The 13,286-nt window shown below is 41.5% G+C and overlaps 1 protein-coding gene across 1 annotated transcript in view; it reads right to left on the bottom strand.

Moving 5' to 3' along the window:
• Positions 1-13,286, bottom strand: part of MSH5 (mutS homolog 5) — a 2,353,005-nt gene that overhangs the window by 1,634,773 nt on the left and 704,946 nt on the right. The window contains exon 13 of the mRNA XM_044083236.1: positions 3,759-3,841. Within this exon, the coding sequence (XP_043939171.1) occupies positions 3,759-3,841 (83 nt within the window). The remainder of the gene's footprint in view (positions 1-3,758; positions 3,842-13,286) is intronic.

Raw genomic sequence — 13,286 nt, 5'->3', positions numbered from 1 at the left:
GTTGGTTCTGTATATCTAATGCCATTATGCTGTAAATCAGAGCAGATCTGAGTGTTGCCATTGAGATTTTTGACATAGCTGTAGAATGCTTTGTAGTTGTCTTTAGAATCAATAGCAATTTTATTTTTGTAACTAGCTTTGGAGGATTTTCTGAGGGATCTCAGCTTCTTACTGAAACTGACCAGGGAGTTCCTGCAATCAGGGGATTTTACTCTTTTTTGCAACAGCTTCTTCCTTCTATTGTAGAGTTTGTTTATGGCAGGGGACCACCAGATTGGCTTCCTTTTTTTTGGAGGATAGCATCTTGGTTCTGTTGGGGATGGCACGATCCATGCACTCGTGCATGTGCTTATACAGTGCATTTGTATAGGATTAAGCAGTCATACCTCTATTTTCTGTCTGTATGGGTGTCGTGAGGCTTGCCAATTCTGTTTTAAGATGCATGAAGTTGGCTTTGGAGAAGTTTTTTATGGTGGTTTCCTTAATGGGGGTGGGAGCAGGATATTGATGTCTAGGGTAATTAGCTTGTGGTCGGATCTGACCAGTGAGGAGTTGACCTCTGGTGTGGAACATCGGCTGCCCATACTGATAATGACCAGGGTCCAGGATATTGCTGCCCCTGGTGGGGTATGGACAAGCTGATCCAGGGTGTTGGAATTTATGAATTCCAGAAAGTGTTGAGAAAATGAGTTAGTACACGAGTAGTTTTCCCAGTTGATGCCGGGGTAATTGAAATTGCCCATTATTAGGGTATTGGGCTGTACCTTAATATTACCCAGTATATCAAGAAACACGGAGTGGGGATCCTGGAGCATCATGGGGGATCTGTAACAAGCTACAACCTGGATTGCAGTCTTGCCCAGTGTTAGTTGCACTTGGATAATTTTGGACGCATTATGTTGAGCAACTAGCCTGAAGGTGTAGATATCCTTAATGAATATAGATACACCTCCTCCTTTAGTGTTTCGGTCCAGGTTAGGTGGCCGAAAGGTGTGGTATGAGTTATAGCCTGGTAATGCAGGGGTGCTCTTTGGAGCCTTGAACCAGGTCTCCGTCACTGCACAGATGTCGATGTTTTCCATTTTAAGGAGTGCCTCGAGTGAGTGTATTTTGAGGTTTAGACTTCTAGCATTGAGTAGCATTACCAGCAGATTTTGCTTGCTTATACCTGCTATGGTGGTAAGTTTGTCGTCTGAACCTTGCCTAAAAAAGGCACTATAGGGGTGACAAAAGCCTTAGCCAGTATCCAGAATCCCAGGGGCGACAGGTGCAGACCATCTCTGGCAAAGCATTGTGGCCTGACAATCATGTCATCTCAGGCAGACAGACACTGGATCCCCTTAGAATGACACCAGAAGCTTAGACAATTGTTGAAGTCAATCATTTTGTTCTTCACTGTGGTATCATTCTGGGCGATGGCAGAATGCTACTCAGGGCTAGGGTCATATCTGCCTGGGTTACATGATCTGAGAGCTCCTCCATGTCTCTTTTCATGTAGTCCAGGGAGGTACGTCTCAGGTCATTCACACCAACATGGACAATGACAGAGTCATATTTGTACTTGTGGAGTGACCTGAGTGCTTGGGTTATGTGGTTGATCCTGGCACCCAACAGGCAGCTGACAGTAACCTTCTCCTTGTTTAGCTTGGTGAGTGGGACATCAGTGTGCCTAACTATAGAGTCACCTATGACTAGTGTGTTGGTTACGCTGTTTTCCCTTATGAGCTGAGGTTGAGTGGCACACAGATTTTGTGGGCTATGTATCATTTGGGTAGTGTTGGGGAGTGGTGCTTTCTTGTGTTTCAGCTTTGGAGGTCTCTGTTTGGGCAGATTTTTGACAGCCTCTGTGAATGTAGTGTGTGTTTTGTGTTACTATGTGTGGGTTTAGGTGGTGTCGGTTTTGATGGACTATGTGTTGAGTGTGGTGTAGTGCAGGTGTTTAGCTTCCCCTCTTGACTGTCTACTAGTGTCTTGGCTGGAGAGGGCTTGGCTTCCAGTTTGGCTACATAAGTGCATCTCTCACAGGTTGTAGTGTTGGGTGGTAGGAGGAGAGGGTTGTTAGTGTACATGAGGCAATTGCTACATTGCCCCAAGATGCCTAGATTCATCAGGTGGACAGGGGAAATACTGGGAGCTGACCTTAGACATGCTTGGATAGGTGCTTATTAATTTAAGTACTAAAAACTGTTTTCCAAAAATGGCCACTATAACTACAAATTCTGAGCTGAAACCACTCCTCCAGTAACAGATAGGCTGTTCAAAGTTCACCACTCTCACTGATGAACAGAGAACCTTCCTTCTATCTTAGTAAGGTCTGGGAAACACAAACTACAAAACAGCCCAGAATTCAGCAAAATCTGAAAACCAGACTCTAATGGTTACAGAAAGGCAGGAAACGAGTAAAGAGATAGGACTGTTTTTTTTTTTTTCAAAAATTAAAACATACAGTAAAACAAACACTTTTAAAGCAGAAAAATGGCTGTTGCACTTGACAACAGTTCAATAGTTGAAAAACACTTCAAAAGGATCAGTTAAAGTGCAAACAGTATAAGAATTCAAAAAACAGTTCAAATAAGTTGCAAAGTTAATAAAAAAATGCTCTGAATAGTGCGGCTAGTGAAAATAAGCAATAAAAAGAAAATAGACGTATTTAATCCACTCAAAGTCTCCCTTTTCTCTCTCTGGTGCTGTAGAACTCTGCAGGACAACCAGGCAGGATCTTGCTAAGGTAATATAAGTACAAAACCGCGCAAACACGGGTTTTTAAACAGAAGGATGAAAGGGATAGAAATAGCCCAAAATGGTCAATAAAATTATAAACTCTGAGCTGAAACCTCTCCTCTAGCAACAGATAGGCTGCTCAAAGCTCACCACTCTCACTGATGAGCAGAGAAGCTTCCTTCTTAGTAAGGTCTGGGCAACACAAACTACAAAACAGCCCAGAATTCAGTAAAATCTGAAAAGCAGACTCTTCTGGTTATAGAAAGGTGGGAAACGAGTAGAGAGATAAGATAATAATAAGGCCTGCCAAGTCTTGAACCCAGGGCCCTGTAAATCCAAAGACATGTAGACTAGTGAACTAGCAATCCCCTAATTTGCCGTTTACTTTGTGTACATGCATGGGTAGGTGGGTGGGTGTGTGTGTATGCGCACACGTGTGTGTTTGAGAAATGGCCTGCTTGCTCATGTAGCACCTCTTTTGTGCCTTACATGCTTTTTTGTATGCTTGTTTGCCAGGACAAGTATTAACTCTCCTGCATCAATGGGAAGGAAAAAGTGGGTATCAAGAAATGAATACATGACATTACAATTCCAGATAGTACAGCTCTCTACAGCATGTTACAAAACATGACCCTAAAGGATATGAGTAATGTTTTTTTCTCTCAGATGTTCAGTTAAAGTCACACTGAAAAGAAAGGGACACTACCTTCCAAATCAATATAAATTACCTGAGATCATCAAGTTACAAGGGAACCATGTCAGAGAATTGATTCTGCTTGTCGTGTTACCTTTAACGAAGGTATCACTTTGAAATAAAATCAGGAACCTTGGATTAGTCTTCTTTAGCCAAGTCTAGCAATCTGTGCTCTCTCTTTAATCTTACAGATAGCAAACATGTTTTGTAAAGCTTTAACAACATTAAAAATATGACTCACAAATACCTCATACAAAGTGCTACGGTAACAGATATAGTTAACAACTTCACACATTAAATTCATTTAGAAAAACAGTAATTTGCACAGAATTACAAAACCTACCAAACAAACTGAGTCCTTCTTTCAATCCGGTGGCCATTTTGTAAACTGATGGATGGGTCTCTTTTTTAAAAATCTGTAGGACGCTAAAACAGAATATAGCATATTACTTCTTTGATGTTAACAAGTCTCTTTTCCAAAATAAATATATGAATTTCTATAAGTGAATAAGAAGTCAACTCTTTCTCTTCAGTACGTGCAGTGCATGCCCTTCTGTCTCCTTAAATCACTTTCTGTCTTTCACTATATGAAAGTAAAGTTGTGCAAGTCCTACATATTTACAATAGCAGATGCTTGAATTTCACACTACCTGCACAAATCCACACTGGGAGCCTTCCAGAGCTCAGAATCCCCTCCTCTGACTCCCTGTAATAGGGGACTGGCTAAGGTCCTCCCATCAAAAGAAGCCTAAACCCTATCAAAGAGTCAGTTGTTCAGGCTTTCGGTGCTATGTAAGAATAGTAAAGAAGGACCAGACACAAGAATTGCCTGAAACCAACCAATTTACAGCCAAAAAACACAAACACAAATAACCAAAAGCTAACCAACAACACAAGGTTGGATATCACTGAATTTTATATATATATATATATATATATATATATATATATATATATATATTTTTTTTTTTAAGGGGATGGGGTGTTGATGCTGCCACTAAGGCAATGATAAATTCAAATATTTACTATTACAGGTATGCAAGGCTTGCATGACTGTACTATTTTCATCATTTACATTACCTCAGTAGTATATGGGTAGATTCCAAAAGCGTGCCTTATCTGAGAGGAGGAAGGATAAGGATCCATTAGCCCTTGGAGAATAGTCCTCCTAAAGCCTGCTCTGGAACTTGAGAAAGAATCCAGTTTATAGTGCTTTGTAAAGGTATGAGCATAGGTCCAAATTTGCTGACTGTAGAATGCTTCTAGAGTCCTCTGCATTCCATTATGCCGCAGAAGAGGATAAGGCTCTGCTGGAGTGTGCCTTAACCTTGCCTAGAATAGATTTACCACATTGGTACTCACAAAAAAACAATAAGAGGACAACTAACAAGAAATTATTTGCTTAGGGAGAAGTTCATCCTCCTTGGCCTCAGAACAGAAAAAAAAATCTGCTCAGCTTTATTGAAGGGCTACATTCTGTCAAAGTAGTACCTGAACTGCTTGTGCACATCCACAATGTGTAGTATTTTCTCTCCTTTTGTAGGTTCTGGAAAGAAATTTGGTAGATTGATGGCTAAATTCAGAAATAACTTTTTGGCATGAAAGGAGGATTAGTGTGTGAAACAACCCCGTCCTTGTGGAAAATCAGATAAGGTTTGCCCACCAGGAGACCATGCAGTTCACAGACTCACCTTGCAGATGTCAGAACAATAAGCAAAAATGTTTTACTAGTAATCAACTTTAAATCAGTGTGAAAGGCAGGTTCAAAAGGAGATGAGGTAATTTTTTTTAAAAAAAAGTTGACATCCCAAGGAGGAGAGAAATGTTATCCAGGTGTTTCAATTCATAAACTGACCACAAAAAGAGATGGAAGAGAGGGATCCATGGACAGACAAGCTGAGATGGCTTCAAAATGCATCTTAGATATGCAAGAAAAGTGTTGGAGCCCCCTCAAAGTTTTCAAACCAAGAGGGGAAAACACCATACCGAGCCCTTGGATCAGTTAGGCACCACCTTCAAACCCTCCTCCACTTGTAAACATAAGATTTTCTTGTTACAGATATTCTTGCTACCTTCAATATCTGCTGAACATCATCATGCTACACGGTGCCTAAAAGGTATCTACATAGAATTATCCAGGCTGTCAGCTGTAATTCCTCTCAGCTGGGATGTACCAGTTGTTCCTGACACTGTGTGAGCAAATCCAGAATGTGAGAAAGCTTGTGGTAATTGTCCTTGGCCAAATTCCATTAAAAGGGAGAACCAACATTGCCTGGGCAAAAAAGGGGTAACCACAATAATCTTTGGCAATGCTTTCTAAATCTTCAGAAGTACCATGGGTATCAGTAGAAAGAGTGGAAATGCATAAAGGAACATTCCTGCCCAACGGAGCAAAAATGCTTCTGTCCTCCAAACGTGGCTGCAAGGATGTTGCTAATTGAATTTTCCAACTGTCTGTTCTGAAAGGAGGTGAACAAAACTATTTGAGGTGCTCCTCACAACTGGACCAAATCCAGGCAGACCTCTGTCATGAGATTCCAATCATGAGGATCTGTCAAGGATCATCTTAGTCTATCTGCCACTACGTTTTGCTCTGATGGGATATATGAGGCCTGAAGCAGAGGATGCTGCAAGTCTAAGCTCCCGACCATTCATTACCATCTTTCAAAAAGGGTATGCTCTTGTAACCCCTTGCTTGTTTAGGTACTACATGACTCTAATGCTGTCTGTGACCAATAAAGGGACCTGGAGACCATGTGTGGTAAAGAACGTTTAAGGTCTCAATCACTACTAACATTTCTTTAACGTTTATGTGCTTTGTTTCTGAAGGACCTAATTTGCCTTGCACTTGAACTCCACTGGACACAGCTCCTCAAGCAAAATCTGCAGAGTTCATCTGGATTTATTAAATTGGGGTCTAGTGGAAGAAAGGTAAGCAGAGACATCTGATCCTTCCACCACTGTAACTCTTGTTTCACAAATTCCAGTACTGATAACCAGGAACTCTTAGGGATGCAGGTCACAAGTCCAACAATTTTTTTTAGTACCACTGAGTCTATCTCATGTGGAGTCTGACCCATGGTATCATGAGGATTACCAATGCCATGAGGCCTGGAATTTTGAGATTTTGTAGATGCAGCTTCTTTAAGAAAGAAATCCATGAAAATTTAGGACTCTGTCTTTTCGTGGAAAGGCTATACTTTTTTCTGAGCCAATCATATCATATACCCCAGGAAGACAATTCTTTGTATGGGTATGAGATGGGACTTTTGTAGGTTCAACATGAAGTTGGGAGAAAATGGAGTGTGATGGTAAGCATCCTTCAGATCTGAAGTCACCATGAAACAGTATTCTGGAAAACTGGCTATGACTGTCTGCTGGGTAAGCATTCTGAAATTGGGTACTTTCAGAAGGGTGTTTAGATATGACAAATCTAACACTTCTGGTGTAAAATCCTTTTTTCTTTTGGTGGTGCAGCAACTGGTTTTACACCTGTTTGCAACTTAAGTAGCCAGACAGAAAGAACAGCTGTGGAAGTAAACTTACCATAACAGATGTCTGAATGATCACTGGTGCAATAGCCTTAGCTATATGGATTATATCCTGCCAGTTTCTAAAGTCTCAGGGGACCTTTCATGTGGCCAAACTATCAGGCAGCTCGAGCTGAAATGACTAAAAGACAAGTTTGGGCACAAAACCCTTCAGAGCTTTCCTGCCAACAGAGAGAGCAAAGCTGAATCATGAAAGGGCAATGCTAGGAGCAATAAAAAATAAATGTTCACACCATGGCATAAAAGAAACAAACGCCAAAAAATGGGGGATGGAAGGAAGGGCAGCTATGGCACCGGGGATCATTCAAACCTCTACTGTTATAAATTTACTTACCCAATTGTACTATGTTCATAAAACTGATCACTACTGCAGTAGCCTCAGTTATATGGGTAGATTACCCTAGCTTACAACATTTGGAAGGTGGGAGGAGAAGAATCTAGAAACCTCTGCAGAATGGTCTTAGCACAGCCTGAACTGGACAAAGAGAAGGAATCAAGCTTATAGTGCTTTATAAAAGCATACACAGAGGCCCATCTATCAGCTTCTAAAATATGTCTAGAATCCAACCCTTCTAAAAATCCATAGATGAAAGCAAGGCCCTGGTAGAGTGGGCCTTGACCCTGCCTGGAATAGTTTTGTTATGGCAGCCTTAGACAACCATTTGGAAATAGTCTGTTTTGACACAAGCTGTCCCATCTTACCTTCACAATAAATGATCAATTTATCTGAAGATCTGAAAGATTTAGTTATGTCAAGATAGTACTCGAGTAGTCTGTGGACATCCAAGGTATAGAGTATCCTTTCTCCTCATTTTAAGGTTCATGAAAGAAAAAGGGTAGTGGATAGTTTGGCTTAATATAAACTCAGATACCTCTTTATGCATAAAAGGAGGACTAGTTTTCAAGCATACCTTGCCCCTATGAAACAAATATAGGGTTGACTCACCATAAAAGCTTGCAGTTCAGATACTCTTCTTGCAGAGGTCAGAGCGATCAGTAAAGCTGCTTTCCATGTTAAGAACCTCCACTCAACCAGGCTAGTTGGTTCAAATAGATAATTGTTAGCTTCTCTAACACAGATTTAAGATCCCAAGGAGGGGCCACTGATTTACTTGCAGGCCTCTTGTGCAAACTCCCTCACAGAAACATTTCAGCATGAGACTGCAATGAAAGAGGAGGGACCACAGGCATCCTGAAATGGCTGATAAATGAACCTTGATAGAGTAATGAGGCAGGCCACAGGATAGCAACTCACATCAACACTGTAAAACCAGAGAACAAGCTCTAAATGGGTGCTGGTTATGTTGTTGGCACCATCTAGGAAACCTTTTCCATTTGATAATATACGATTTTCTAGTAGCAGGCTTAACTTTCCTCCATTAGTACCTACTGCATATCCTCAGTAAACAGGTGTCAAAAAGGAATTAAGACACCATCATCCAAGCAGTCAAGTGAAGTTGATCAATTTTGGGTGCATCAAACATCCCTATTCTTGTGTGAAAAGATCCAGTCTGTGAGGAAGCTTGTGGTAATTGCCCCAGGCAATTTCCAGAAGAAGGGAGAAAGTACAGTTGTGTAAAATCTTACCATAACGTTAGATGTCCCCCTTCAATGTTGCTGTATTCATTACATTAGAGATCCCCTGCAAATGGTGGATTGACGTCCGTCCGGTATACCAAAGCCTTTAGGTTGCTATAAGGTACACCATACATAGGGCATAAAGGTGACATCTGGACATACCATCCTCAAAACTGAGAGCCCCAGAAGGAACACCAAGCCAAGGAAAAGAAAAGGTAATCAGTACATCCATAAGATAACTGGACTAGGGGATGGAGGGAGGGAGTGAATACTGGAAGAGTGAAGAGAAGGACATCTACCTTTATGGTAATATTTTACACAACTGTACTATGCCCTTCCATTTCACTGTTGCAGTACTCATTACATTAGGGAGAGTGCCAAAGCTCAAGAAGAAACTTAGGAGGAGGAAGTACCAGCAGAACTTCCTAGGAAGCCATGAAGGATGGCACTAGCAAAATCAGCTCTAGCTCTGCAGATTCCTCTCAACTTGTAGTGCATGGTAAATGTATATGCAGAAGTCCAAGTAGATGCCTCAATAATAGATTTAGTTTCCAAACCCTTGAAAAAAAAGCACCAGAAGGAGCCACAGCCATAATATAATGAGCTTTAACAGAATAAGGAAAACTCTTACCATGAAATGAATAACAAAAAGAAATAACTTTTGAGATCCAAGAGGAAATAGTTTTCTTGGATACAACTTATCCTAAGGACCTAGGATGAAATGAAACAAAGAGCTGATCAGATTTCCTAATAGCCTTAGTCTTATCAAAATAAAATCTGAGTTGTCTACGCACACCCAACGTGTGCAGTACCATCTCACTGACAGACTGCAGAGAAGGGAAAAAAAATAGACTGATGAAGGGACAATTAATTCACCACCTTGGGCATAAAAGAAGGATTAGTACACAAGGACACCCTGTCCTTATGAAACACCAACAGAGGAGGACAAGCCATAAGGGTTTGAAGCTCAGACACCCATCTGGCAGAAGTAAGGGTAACAAAAGTGCAGTCTTCCAAGAACAATGTTGCAGGGAAGCTGAAAATGCAGGCTCAAAAGGAGCCTGAGTCAATTTTTCCCAAAAAAATTAAGATCCCAGGGAGGAGGAACAGGCTTCCTGGGATGCCTTTAAGGAATTATCTTCAAATCTAGAAGCTAAAGGAAGAGATAAAAGCAGACAAGCATAAATAGCTGATAAACGGGCCTTAACAGAAGAATAGGTCAATCCAGCATTGAACAATTCATACAGATGAGACAAAACCAAAGGAACATCCACAGAAAGTGGATCCAGGTTATGAGAAAGACATCAAACAGAAAACCTCTTCCATTTGGATAATTAAGATTTCCTAGTATTGGGTATCCTAGCCTCCTGGCAGGACCCTAAGCAGGTCCTCAGAAAAAAAGGGGTCTATGAGGAATCAAAATCCTATTACCCACAGTGTCAGTTTAAGAATGGACAAGTGGGGATGGATGACAGATACCTTGTCTTGTGTGAGTAGGTCCACCCTGTGAGGTAACCTGTGATGATTGCTCTTGGATAATGCAGAAGAAGAGGGAACCAATGCTGTCATGGCCAAAAGCGAGTCAACAAGATTTTGGAAGCATGATCATGAATTTTGAAAAGGACTTTTGGAATGAGGGGAAAGGGAGGGAAAGCATAAAGAAACATCCCTTTCCGAGAAAAAGATAGGGCGCCCACCTTCCAAACCAGAGCACCTTGAACCCTGGCACAAAATAGAAGCTGTCTGTTCAGAAGGGAAAACAGATCTATTTGTTTGGTACCACATTAGTGGACAACTGTCAAAAACACATCTCTGTGAAGCATCCATTCTAGGGATTGAGTTAAAGACCTGCTCATAGTGTCTAGCACAATGTTTTGGCCTGAGGGAATGTAAACTGCCTGAAGAATAACTTGATACTGGATAACCAGATCCCACACTAGGAATGCCAGCCAGCAAAGAAGATAAGATCTTGCCCCCCCCCCCATTTGTTTACATACCACATCACTGTGGTATTGCCTGTAAATACCTTGAGAGGACCTGGGAAGAAAAAGAGGATGAAACGTCTGAAGCATCAGCAGATCATCTCTCATCTCTTTGAAATTGATATGCTCTTTCTGTTGAAAAGGAACCATGCCTTCGGTACCTTTAGGGAACCAAAAGCTGCTCCCCATCCCACATCTGAAGCACCTGTGAACAGCTCTGAGAGGGAAAAGGGGGTGAAACAGGAGCCCTGGATTCAGAGACAACCGCTGGATCCATCACTACAGTTTCCTCTTGAGACAAGGTAGAAGAGGAACAATAAATTTTAGGAGGTATGCATGTTGAAACCAAACTGACTTCAGAAACCATTGAAACTTTCTCATGTTGAGTTTGGCCAGTGGGAGCATAGGGATGGTGGATGCCATGAACCTCACAGCTTTCATTAATTCCCTGTCTGTTATAGAGGCCAGAGGAAGAAGAGTTTGATATAAGGAAATGAGAGTTAAGGCACTGGAAGGAGGCAGTGATGCCAACATACACACAGTCTGCATCCTGCACCCCAGAAAAACATGGTCTTGAGAAGGAGTCAGAAAAGACTTTTTGAAGTTTATTGTGAACCCCAGGCTTTGCAGAAGGGAAACAGCAAAATGAAAATTTTGTAACAGGATCTCTGGAAAGGATGGCTGAAAAAAAAGTTGTCCAAGTAAGGAAATAGTTGGATCCCCTGAATCCTGCAAAAAGCAATCGCAGAAGTGAGGCATGCAGGTGAATACCCTTGGAGCAATAGAAAGGCCAAAGGGCAAAGCAGAGAACTGAAAATGCCAGGAAGCAACAGAGAAATGTAAAAATTATCTGAAAAGGGGATGAATTGGAATATGTAAATAAGCATCTTTCAGATGCAGAGATACCATATAAGCCTGAGGGAGCAAAGTCTGAAGGAACACAGCATTTGAAAGAAGGGCACCTTCAGAAAGTAGTTTAGATGAGAGAGGTCTAGAATTGGTCTCCAAGTACCCCATTTCCTGGGGACTAGAAATATCCTGGAATAAAACACCATCCTCCTTTGGGATATGGGCACCTCCTGAATAGTACCTCGAGTCAAAAGGTCGAGAAACACCTCTGGAAACAATGGCAGTTATTCCTGAAGGGGGCTGAGGAACACCCATAAAAGGGAGAAGGTATTTTCAAACCATAAAATACCCCTGGTGAATAATGGACAGGACCCAGGAATCCTGAGTAATCGGAAGCCAAACAAGGAGAGCGAGAAAGAGAGGCAAAGAGTAAGAGGAAAGTGTCTTGGAAGAATAGGATAGTCAGACAGCACCTGGTATATCTGGAAAAGGAGATTTCTAAGGCACTGAACTCTGAGTAGCCTTAGCAGGAGGACCCCACTTGCCACCCTTTTTACCCTTAGGAAGAGGTCAAGACTGCCTGGAAACAAAGGCTGAGGGGTAGTTTCTCTGAAATTTAGGTAAAGGAGAAACAAACATGTTTAAGTTCTTGTAAAGCCTTGCCCTTATCCTGAAAGCACTTAAGCATTGCAGAAGCAGCTTCACCAAACAAGTGTTTAATATCAAGAGGAGTATCCATCAATTTTGCCTTAGTATCATCAGGCAAAGGTTGAGGTCGATGCCAAGAACACCTCCTCATCACAGACCCAAAAGCAGCAGCCCTATTGGAAGCATCTGCTATATAACTACACCTGATGGAATGACAAGCCACCTGGGAAAAATCCTCAATAGGGAAAGAGTCTAAGTTTTACCCTCAGAGTCTGGAAGATCAGAAATAACCTGACAAGCCTGGGATAGGAGAGCCAACAAATACCTGGACACACGGGCCTAATAATTAACAGCCCTAAAAGCCAAGGTAGCAGAGGTGTAAGCCTTCTTTCCTAGCCCTTCCATTGTCCTGCTATCTTTATCAGAGGGCAGTAACTTGGGAGAAGGAAGCAACTGAGAGGGCTTGTGAGAAAATACAGACACCACTGAGGGATCAGCAGAAGGACACTTGTACAAAACTTTACAATCCTCAGGCACCCTATAGAATCTATCAGATTTCTTGGGAGCAAGGGACTGAGTGTCTACAGCCTTAGAAGCACTGGAAAATGCATCCAACTAGGTAGCCAAAACAGAAGGAACAGCAGAGGGTTTAGCAGAATCCATCTGCAGTAACTAAGCTCCACATTAAGAACAACAAATGTATAAATCTCGTCTGTGTGTATATTCCCCCAGTCAATAACATAAATACCCTTGAAGATATCCTACATTGGTTGTCCAGCAATTGCCCCCAAGAAACCATTATACTTGGGGACTTCAACATAGACTGGAACATATGTTCCTCAGAACCCCCCACTCACCACATAAACCTTTATGGATTTTCACAGGTCATATCCTCCCACACTAGGATCAGTAAAGCCAACAATAAAGCATGTATTCTGGATTGGATTCTTGTTAACACTCATCCCCTCAAATACAAGAGTGGGACCCTGCCTGATGATGTAAGTGATCACCTCCTCACCTATTTAATCAAGCAAAAAGCTGATATCCACAACCAGTCCATTTTTAAAACAATAAGGAACAATAAGAATTTCAACTGCACAAATTTCCAAAATGAACTCAAATCTTGCAGTTGGTCAGTTCTGAAACAATTACCACTTGAAGAAGCAGTAAATTAATACCAAATTCCTATCCTTCCTTGACACCCATGCACCAGCTTGGACTATTAGAACCAAACAAAAGTTGCTCTTTGGCTCTCAAAAGAAG

Source organism: Protopterus annectens, chromosome 9.part0 (assembly GCF_019279795.1).
Source record: "Protopterus annectens isolate FY-2018-M chromosome 9.part0, PAN1.0, whole genome shotgun sequence".
NCBI lineage: Eukaryota > Metazoa > Chordata > Ceratodontiformes > Protopteridae > Protopterus > Protopterus annectens.
The sequence above is the reverse complement of the archived record's forward strand: the minus strand, read 5'-3'. Positions and strand labels throughout refer to the sequence as shown.